We start from the raw sequence: 10,772 nt of genomic DNA, 5'->3' as shown, positions 1-10,772 counted from the left end.
ATCCTTTGGTCATGAGGATCATCATCCTTAGATTAGGAGAGGATCCTCGTCCCCAGTTGACAACCCCTAAATCTAATCCTTCAAAAATGAGAAAAGTAAAGTTAGGAACATATCCTTGTCACAACTAATTATGCTATGACCACTTACCTCAAAGTCTTCCCATGCTGTTATACTTTTGTTTGAAATTAATATGCAAGAGTGTTGAACTTTGCTGATGTATTTTCTATCTGCTACTGCACAAATGCCATCAGTTTCGCCGCCCGTCTGCTATTTTCCTTGTCACTTCTGAAAGCAAAAGATATTTAAAAATAAATAAATAAATAAATAAACAAAAGAAAAATAAAAAAAATTAACAAAAATTAAAAACCTATCACCATATCAGAGAAGAAAAGGCAAAAATGCCGGACCATGCATGGCGTTCCATTGCCAGCCTTCCGCCGTGAAGTACTGAATGAGTGACAGAGTCTTTCGATCCGACACGTAATACTTGCCGCTTCTCCATATCTCTTTTGTCTTGTCGCAAAGTGTCGTATATCGACACGGAGCAAGAGTATACACCGAGTTTGTGTCGTGTTTAGCGTGAAGGAAACAAATCGAGCAATCCCTTTGAGTTTAATTTTTATCCAACCAGACTGGTAAACATTTCCTAATCAGGATCACAAATTCACAGCACCTCCTTGGCAAATCGGAAGACAACACCTTTTTGCCGTAAAAAAAAAAAGGACAATCAATATACCTCGATACGTATGATATATAAGAAATGTATTTTCATTAAATGAAACTGGTTACATTTGGAGTATTTATACACAGCAGCTAATAATATTTAGTTAACAACTAATGTAACTAATTAAGCTTAATCTATGAATTAGTTACAATAGAAAACTTAAAGACTAAGCAATTGATCACTTGGACTCTAGCACTGTTGGGTTGATTGAGAATAATGTGTGTCTTTACACCCCCTCAAGCTGAATGGAGGGGAACCAAGTGAAAGCTTGGAACGGAGAAACTGAAATCGACCCTTGGACAGGGACTTAGTGTGAATATCTGCAATTTGATGGAGACTAGGAACAAACTGAACTTTCAGTAGAGAGGCTAAAACCAGTTCTCGGATATAGTGGTAGTCTATTTCGACATGTTTCGTTCGAGCATGAAAAACTGGATTTGAAGCAAGAGAAATTGCAGAGACATTATCACACCAAAGAATGGGAACCCGGGACAGGGGAAAGCCAATGTCCCTGAAAATTTTGCAAATCCAAGTGATCTCGGCAGAAGTGTGAGCCAAAGAACGATATTCAGCTTCAGTAAAGGAGCGAGCAACCATGGGTTGTTTCTTGGCACTCCAACTGATAAGGTTGCGACCAAGATACACACAGTAACCACTTGTAGATCGTCGATCAAATACACAGCTGGCCCAATCAGCATCCGAGAAGGCAGTAAAAGTGAGAGAACCTTTTTTGAACCAGATGTCATCAGTAACAGTGCCTTTAAGAAAACGTAAGACACGTTTAACAGATTGAAAATGAGTGTCTCTCAGACAATGGAGAAATTGGCAGAGTTGATTGACAGCAAAAGAAAGATCAGGTCGAGTCCAGGTCAAATACTACAATGCCCCAACAATGGACCGATATTCATGGGGATTAGAGAGAAGTGTACCACTGTGGTCTAACTTCTGAGTACCAAGAGAGGTAGTACATGGTTTGCTGCCATCCATGTAAGTCTTGAGAAGAAGATCCATGGCATATTTATGTTAAGAGAGAAAAATGCCAGCTGAGGTGCGATGAACTTCTAACCCCAAGAAGTAGTGTAACGGGCCTAAATCTTTGATAGGAAAGAGCTGACTGAGCTTGTTAATGAAAGCATTGCAGGCTGGAGCACTAGGTCCAGTAACTAGTATATCATCAACATATACTAGTACAATAACAAGAGATGGCTCGAAAACAACAAATAGGGAGCAATCAGATTGAGAGTTCTGGAACCCCAGAGAAAGCAAGGTTTGAAACAATTTATCATACCATGCTCGTGGGGCTTGCTTGAGACCATACAAGGACTTAGAAAGTTTGCAAACATGAGATGGCTGTGAAGGATCAATGAACCCAGGGGGTTGTTGCATAAACACCTCATCCTTGAGTGTCCCATGTAAGAATGCATTGCTTATATCCAACTGGTTTAAAAACCAATCAAATTGCACTGCTAATGTCAAGAGAATTCTGATGGTGACAGGTTTGGCAACCAGGCTAAAAGTTTCCTGGAAGTCAATACCTTCCTGTTGATGAAAGCCCTTTGCGACTAAACGGGCTTTGTACCTGTCCACACTACCATCAAGTTTCCTTTTGATTCGAAACACCCATTTACAACCTACAAGATTTTGATGTGGTGTAAAAGGAACAAGAGACCAAGTGCCGGTAGAATGCAGGGCTTGAAACTCCTCAGCCATGGCTTTCATCCAGTGATCATGCTGTGAGGCTTGGAGAAAGGTGGTAGGAACAAAATTTAAGGAATCAATAGGATGTTTAGTAGCAGCCAAGGCTTTGGGTTTAAAAATTCCGGCTTTGGACCGAGTAATCATGGAATGAGTATTGGTGGAGAGAGGAGATGGATGTGGGAGTGAAGAATGTGGCACTGGTGAAGAATCCTGCACTGTTGGAGAAGTTGACACTGGGGGAGGCGATATAGGGTGGATAGGAGAATTTGAGACGGTGGGAGAATTTGAGACGATGGGAATAGATGAAGAAGTGGAAGGAAGTATAGAGGGTGAGGAAGGACAGGGAAAAGTGAAAGGATGAGTGAAGGTTGGAGATGGGGAAGGGGGACTGTGGGGCAGCGGAGAAGTAGACACAATGAACTTGTGTGGTGTATGAAAAGGAAAAGTAAATTCATTAAAAAGCACATGGCGATATATATAAACCCTGGATGTAAGAGGATCTAAGCAACGATAGCCCTTGTGGTGCAAACTGTAACCGAGAAAAACACAGTGAATGCTCTTCCCATCAAACTTAGAAATAGAATATGGTTTAAGCCATGGATAGCAGCTACAGCCAAAAACCTTGAGCTTGGAATAATCCGGAGACTTATGGAAAAGTAATTCCCATGGAGATTTATCAAGGTTAGAGATGGGAAGCCTATTGATCAGATACAAGGCAGTAGAAAATGCCTCAACCCAAAACTGATGAGGGAACTTTGATGCAGTAAGAAGAGTCCGAGCAGTTTCAGTAAGGTGCTGATGTTTGCGTTCAACACAACCGTTCTGTTCCGGTGTATGAGGACAAGAATATTGATGCAGAATGCCATGTTGCAAGAGAAAAAAATTAAAACAGGAGCTTGTAAATTCACCCCCAGAATCTGATCGAAGAACTTTGATTTTATTACCAACCAAGTTTTCTACATAAGCCTTGAAAGTGACAAATACTGAATACACCTCAGACTTGAGCTTTAAAGGAAACAACCAACTGTACTTGGTGAATTGATCAACAAACAACACATAGTACTTATAACCAGTGATAGACAAAGTGCGGGCAGGTCCCCAAACATCACAATGAACAAGTTCCAAAGGCATAGAGACAAAACTGAGACTTGTAGTGAAAGGCAATTTGTGATTCTTACCAATTGCACAATCTGAACAGAAGAAAGAAGTTAACTTTTTACCACTGTAAACTATAGTACTACTAGTTAAAGCCTTCCGAAAGATAGCAGAAGAGGGATGGCCGAGTCGATTGTGCCAAACTGGTAAAGAAGCCTTGCTACTGACAAGAGCAAAGGGAGAAGTAGAAGCTGGAGGAAGTCCTTGAAACGGACAAAACCCATCTTTAACGGGCCCTCGGAAAAGCATCCTCCCCGACATACGATCCTTGATTGTAGAACCATCAGAATCAAGGGTTAATTTGCAATAATTGTCTTGTAAGAATTGATACGCAGAAAGAAGATTATGTTTCATGGCAGGAACATGTAAAACACTATTCAAACGAAAAGTGGCAGCAGTAGTAGTGGGAAAAGAACTACCAGTATGGTGGATGGGCATACCTTGACCATCACCAATATAAACCTTGTCTTGACCATTATAAGGAGCTGGAGAATGAAGAGCAGAGATGTCATTCGTTATATGAGACGTGGCACCGGAGTCCATGAGCCAAGTAGGAGCAGAAAATGGGATATTGGTGTGAGCACACATAGCTGCCAATTTTGCAGGAGGAATTTTACCAGCAAAAACATGATTCATGCGTTCAAAGCAGTCCAGAGAATCATGATCAGGAGAATGATAGATTTGGCATGGATCGCGATGACCATGGGGATGACTGGAAGGACGAGTATAACTGCCAGAATTGCTACGATAGTTGTTGCCCCGATAGGTGTGGCCTCGATAGGTATTGGTGCCACGAGAATTATTGCCTCGGTAAGATCCTTTACCACGATTGAATTGCCTCGGTACAGTATAGCCCTGTGGTGTGGGAAGAAGAGGCGGTTGAGACTGTGGAGACTGAGCCGCATAGGCTTGAAAGGGTTCAAAAACAGATGAAGCAACATGTTTCTTCTTACGCTGCATGAACAATTCTTTGTTAATTAGTAGGCCATGTAGTTCATCCAAGGAGGTAGAAGAGATGCGAAGCATAATGGAGTCAACAAATGACTCATAGTCATCAGAAAGGCCATTAAGAGTGACTGCAATCAAATCACTTTCAAAGATCGGAGCACCGACAGCCATGAGTGCATCAGAGATGGATTTAATTAGCTGAATATATTCAGAAATCATAAGATCCCCTTTCTGAACAGTGTGTAGGCGAGAGCGAAGCTGGTAAATGTGAGCAGCAGAAACGCTGCCAAATCGTTGCTCAAGATTCAACCATAGTTCGCGAAAAGAAGTAACACCAACTGTGAACGGAATGAGATCTTTTGAAAAAGTAGAATTAAGCCAGATAAGGATATTTTGATCCTTTTCATACCACAGATCGAAGTCTGGATTTGGAGTGCCAGTGTTCTTGCCAGAATCATCAAGTAAGAAGGGGGAATGACAAATCTCAGAGCCATCAACAATCCCGGTAAGCTTGTAACGACGAAAAATTGGAGCAAACAACGCCTTCCAAACAAGATAATTGTCCCGTTTAAGCTTGGTAGGAACCATACAACTGATATTCTGAATAGAAATCTAAGAAATTGAGGGAGAAGGCGGAACCGTAGTGAAATTAGGGTTCATCGGGGACGAATTTGGGGCAAGAACATCATGATTCATTGGAGATGAACTCGACGAAGGCATTGTAATCAAATCAGATAGGAGAAAAGAATAAGGTATCGATCAAGATCCACAAGAAAATGAAGAGAGATGATCAAAGATCGAAGAAATCAGAGATCGCAGGGAGCGACGAAGAAGAGGATCGAAGGAAAAGAGGTGAAGCGAAAAAAGGATGATACCATATAAGAAATGTATTTTCATTAAATGAAACTGGTTACATTTGGAGTATTTATACACAACAGCTAATAATATTTAGTTAACAACTAATGTAACTAATTAAGCTTAATCTATGAATTAATTACAATAGAAAACTTAAAGACTAAGCAATTGATGACTTGGACTCTGGCACTGTTGGGTTGACTGAGAATAATGTGGGTCTTTATGATACTCCATCGCCCATCACCTTCAACAAACTCCCCAATAAAACCATATCCAAATCCCAGAAACCCAAAACTCCAGCATACCCAGTTGGACTTCTCCACCGCAATCGTCAATGGAGAAATCTGGGTTCGGCAGAGATGGCATTTTCCGGTCACTTCGGCCGCCGCTTGTCCTACCCAGAGACCCAAATCTCTCAATGGTCTCCTTCCTCTTCAGAAACTCCTCCTCCTACTCCCACAAGCCCGCGCTCATCGACGGCGAGTCCTCCGAAGCCCTGTCCTTCTCGCAGTTCAAGTCCAAAGTTATCCAGGTCTCCCATGGCTTAATCAATCTGGGTATCAAGAAAAACGACGTCGTCCTCATTTTCGCCCCCAACTCAATCCAATTCCCCATTTGTCTCTTCGGGATTATTGCGTCCGGCGCTATTGCCACCACCTCCAATCCGCTCTACACTGTTTCAGAGCTGTCCAAGCAAGTCCGGGACTCTAATCCCAAGCTGGTTATAACAGTCCCGGAGCTCTGGGATAAAGTCAAGGGCCTTAACCTCCCAACAGTGTTCTTAGGATCAAAGGGGTTTTCGGGGAAATCCCACGTTGGATCAGCCTCAAAGATTCGAACTTTCCATGATTTGGTCGAGTCTGCTGGATCTGTGTCCGATTTTCCATCGGTTAACATTAAGCAGACCGACACAGCTGTCCTGTTGTACTCTTCAGGTACAACGGGGGTCAGCAAAGGGGTAGTTTTGACACATAGGAATATCATTGCCTCGTCTCTGATGGTCACAATGGATCAAGAACTTTCTGGGGAGATGCACCATGTGTTTCTCTGTGTTCTGCCAATGTTCCATGTGTTTGGGCTGGCAATTATCACCTTTGGGCAGCTGCAGAAGGGCAATGCTGTGGTCTTGATGGGGCGATTCGATCTCGAGAAGATTTTGATGGCTGTTGAGAAGTATAGGGTGACACACCTGTGGATTGTGCCTCCTATAGTGCTTGCTCTGGCGAAAAACAGTGTAGTTAAGAAGTTTAACCTTTCGTCGTTGAAGCATATCTGTTCAGGGGCAGCTCCTTTGGGGAAAGAGTTGATGGAGGAGTGTGCTAAAATTATTCCTCAAGGTGTAGTAGCTCAGGTATTAAATTATTATCTTGCTGGTTTTGATTGTTTTTAACTTGGAAGTGCGATTAATTCCTTTGGTTCGGTTATTTTATAATATAGGCATTGTGTTTAGAGTTTGGTGTTTGATTGAAACCAAATGGCTATAGGCTACATTTTCTTGATTCAAGTGCAGTTTTCAAGCAGTCATGTGTTCTAGTCGTCATGTGTCTTTTTACACAACAAGTTCGAATCCCCTTTCGTAAATTGGAGTAGTTTAAAATATAGTCAAATTGCAAGAGGTGCAAGTTTCTAATGTGTGAGTAGGCAAAATTCCTTCGGTAGCTAATTAAATTTAGCACAAAGTTTGAAGTAATTGAAAGTGGATGACAGCTTATGCCGCAATTCAACTGATGTGAAATGTGAAAATTGGGTGGCGCTAGAGTTTGAGGTTCTCAACCTCATTTGCGAAGTTAAAATTTTTCATGTAGTAGCTGGGAGGATAAAACTTCTTTCACTGATTCAGAAGTTTGCTTGGTTTTTCAGGGCTATGGTATGACAGAAACTTGTGGAATTGTTTCGGTGGGGAGCACACATACTGGTTCAACTGGCATGCTTGTTTCTGGAGTTGAATGTCAGATAGTCAGCGTAGATACACTGAAGCCTCAACCTCCCAAACAGTTGGGAGAGATATGGGTTAGGGGGCCTAATATGATGACTGGTAAGTGTGTTTGTCAACATTCAAAAGTTGTCCTGCACACATAGACATATTAATCGTCTCACAGAAAGAAATTATTCTGCATTTTATTATAAGAGAAGTCACATTTTTTTTGTCTGTAATGTAATCGTTCAAATTGGCGCAGTGCGGTAGCATTTTCACGTGGCATATGAGGTTTATGCTTATGATTTTCAGTATCCTCATCAATTATTTAAGATGCAAAACTCTAGTGCTGATGCTTTGTTCATCCCAAGCAGGAAAGCTGATGCGGAATATTGCATTTGCCAATATGGATCACACTCTCTTCCCGCAAAATGTTCACTGTTTTACTTAGGGGTGGTTCGGTATGGGATCCCATACCGAAACCCTTCTTCCGATTCCCAAACCAAAATTTTCGGGAATCCTAAATTCAATACCAATCCCAAACCAAATTTTCGGGAATCCCGAAATAATTTCGGGATTTCGGGACAAATCGGGAATCCTGAAATGCTTTTGGGCTTTTGGACTAAAATTTGACATATTATGCTTTTGGGCCAAAATTTGACATATTATGCTTTTGGGCCCAAACTGCCAATTTGTTATTTTTACTAATTTGCCCACTGCCCACTGCACAAATTTGACATAGTTTCATAAATTAAGTTTCAATCTACCCACTGCCCATTTGTGCACAAAGTTTCAATAATAACAAAGTTTCAATCTGCCCACTACACATGCATCATGCATGCAATAAAAAATAAATTAGGTACCAAACCCAAAAGCAAAAATAATAGTTACAAGCCAAGGTTTTAAAATAAATAAAATAACAAACTCAAAAGCAAAAATAATAGTTATAAGCCAAGCTGGGTGGTGATTCTGGTGAAGGAAGGCTGGTGGCACAGTGGCTGCGCTTCAAGCTCTTGATGGAACGGAAGTGAAATTTGAAATGGGGGATCTGACCTAAAAACAAATGAACGGCACAGATTAAATCTAAAACAATGAACGGTTGAAATAATTCTCTTATAATTAAAAAATAATATATATATATATATATATATATAATATTTATTTCGGTTCGGTATGGGAATACCGAAAAAATGGAGATGCAATACCGAATCCCGTACCGAAAATTTCGGTTTGGTTCGGGATGACATACCGAAATTTTCGGGAATTTAGGTTTGGGATCGGGATTTTTTCGGTTTGGTTTGGGATTTTTGGGATATTTTTCCAGCCCTACTTTTACTTGCTGAAAAGCTGATGCGAATGTTTATAAATGTTTCCATGGTGTAAATTTAAGTTGGGTCTGCTGACCTTAACTAAATACCATGCAATAATAACAATGCAGAAGCATGCAATAATTTATTTTCCATCTGAATTTCAGTTACCTCGCCATTTATCTTGTCTAGCATTGAAAAGTTCTTCCTTTCTGTTTCATTGAGAACTGTCATTTAAGGATGCCTCGGGTCAATATAATCGCCCAATATAACAAGCTTGCAAACCTTTGCTTCCAATTTGGTTGTGTGAAGTCTATTTGGTTCGCCTCTTGTGCAGATATTAGTAGGATATTTGTTCAAGTTTATTTTGTGTGTCGTGGGGTTTTTGGTATAAAAATTTATAACACCATGATTACTAAACTCATTTCAGGGTATTTCAACAACCCACAGGCCACCAACGAGACTATAGATAAAAATGGTTGGCTACACACAGGAGATCTTGGATACATTGATGAAGACGGACAACTTTATGTAGTTGATCGAATCAAAGAGCTCATTAAGTATAAAGGTTTCCAGGTAAATTCTTTAGCTAGAGTTAAACAATTACTGAAATTTCTGCTGGTTATCTCTGCAAAGCTATTTTTTATGCATAACAAATCCCATGCCAATTTTCCTTTAACATAGTTGTCTCTGCAACTAGAAAATTTGGTGGATCATGGATGCTATGCTGTCAGAAGTCGATTAAAAGTGAATTATTGTCTTTCTGTTTGCGTTTTTTCATAATGGATTCTTATGCTCTACACATCTGCAATTATTCAATCATGTTTTCTTTGCTCGGTTGGTCCTCTGCTAGGTGGCACCAGCTGAACTTGAAGGGCTGCTAGTTTCTCACCCTGAAATATTAGATGCGGTTGTCATCCCGTGAGTTTGCCACATACAAAACTTGTGCTAACCGCCTCCTCTTGAACTTAATTGAATGATGGTTTTATTTCCGTCCTGCAGGTTTCCTGATGCTGAAGCTGGTGAGGTCCCTGTTGCATATTGTGTACGTACGCCAAATAGTTCTCTAACTGAAGAAGATGTCAAGAGCTTTATTGCTAGTCAAGTAAGTAGGAAACATCAAAGGATTATTTCGGATCCAATTTGATTTCCTTGGTAAAAAATTGCTCCTGTGGCAGGTTGCATCTTTCAAACGATTACGAAGAGTATCATTCATAAACAGTGTCCCCAAGTCAGCATCGGGCAAAATCCTCAGAAGAGAGCTCATCGAGAAAGTGCGGTCGAAAATATGAAATTGTATCATGGCTCCTCATTGATGCGATGTTTGCTTTATCGGTAAGGCTTGTCTGTAGAGGAACGCTACAAGTTCCTTACACTTGTTTTTGTTGGAGAACAATTTAGAAACAATAAAATAACAGATGTGCAAAACTAAAATATTTATACTTTATTATTCACAAATACTTGAAATACAAAATGCAATAACACAATAATTACAAAAATTAATATGATACTAACTTGAATGAATTGAAGGTAGAGGTTAGCGCAAATGCTATGTCTTTCGAACCGTATTTCCGTCCCACTCGTGTGCTTGTGGTTCTACAACGTCTGTTTGACCAGGATACAACTACCTAATTCTACAACCCGTACTGGATTATAGAACTCTAGCGAATTGCTTTGTGTGTTTACTGTCTGGAAATTTTGTACGGAAGACAAAGGAGAAGAAAAAGATAATCATCGATGGAAATGAGGACTCTAGTTATATAGGCTCTTTCATACCTCTTCAAACACCTTTTGGATGTATCTGAAGCTATACAGCTCTTTCCAAAAAGATACAACTCTTTCCAAAGAGTTGTGTCTATTAATCAAAACGTTTTTAATTAATTTAATTAAAAACTTAATTCAAAATTAAAACTAATTGATCAAATTAATTTTAATTCCTTGGCCCCAAGTGCTCCAAGGCCCAAGGCCCTTGTCTTGATTAATTAATATTAATATTATAGTATAATCATCAAGCCTAATCCACAGCTTGTCTTATTTGTTCTCCTTGCATAAGTGGTATTTTTTCTATGCATCTTTTCTTGCAGTATTTGTCCTCCGATGCAGGAGTGGAATGCAAATCTTGCATTTGAAAGGTCATTTAGAACATCACTTCTCAACGACTCATCATGCT

General features: G+C 40.1%; 1 protein-coding gene across 1 annotated transcript; it reads left to right on the top strand.

The window, feature by feature from the left end:
• The first annotated feature begins 5,602 nt into the window (after window positions 1–5,602).
• Window positions 5,603–10,060, top strand: LOC137743393 (putative CoA ligase CCL7). Its single transcript, XM_068483275.2, has 6 exons — window positions 5,603–6,731; window positions 7,241–7,415; window positions 9,033–9,178; window positions 9,456–9,523; window positions 9,605–9,707; window positions 9,781–10,060. Exons 1-6 carry the CDS (start codon window positions 5,715–5,717, stop codon window positions 9,892–9,894), a joined length of 1,623 nt encoding a protein of 540 aa, XP_068339376.2. The 5' UTR covers window positions 5,603–5,714; the 3' UTR covers window positions 9,895–10,060.
• The last annotated feature ends 712 nt before the right edge of the window (window positions 10,061–10,772 follow it).

Source organism: Pyrus communis, chromosome 11, assembly GCF_041283825.1.
Source record: "Pyrus communis isolate YQ-2024b chromosome 11, ASM4128382v1, whole genome shotgun sequence".
Taxonomy (NCBI): domain Eukaryota; kingdom Viridiplantae; phylum Streptophyta; class Magnoliopsida; order Rosales; family Rosaceae; genus Pyrus; species Pyrus communis.
Note: the sequence above shows the minus strand (reverse complement) of the source record. Positions and strands in the feature narration are given on the sequence as shown.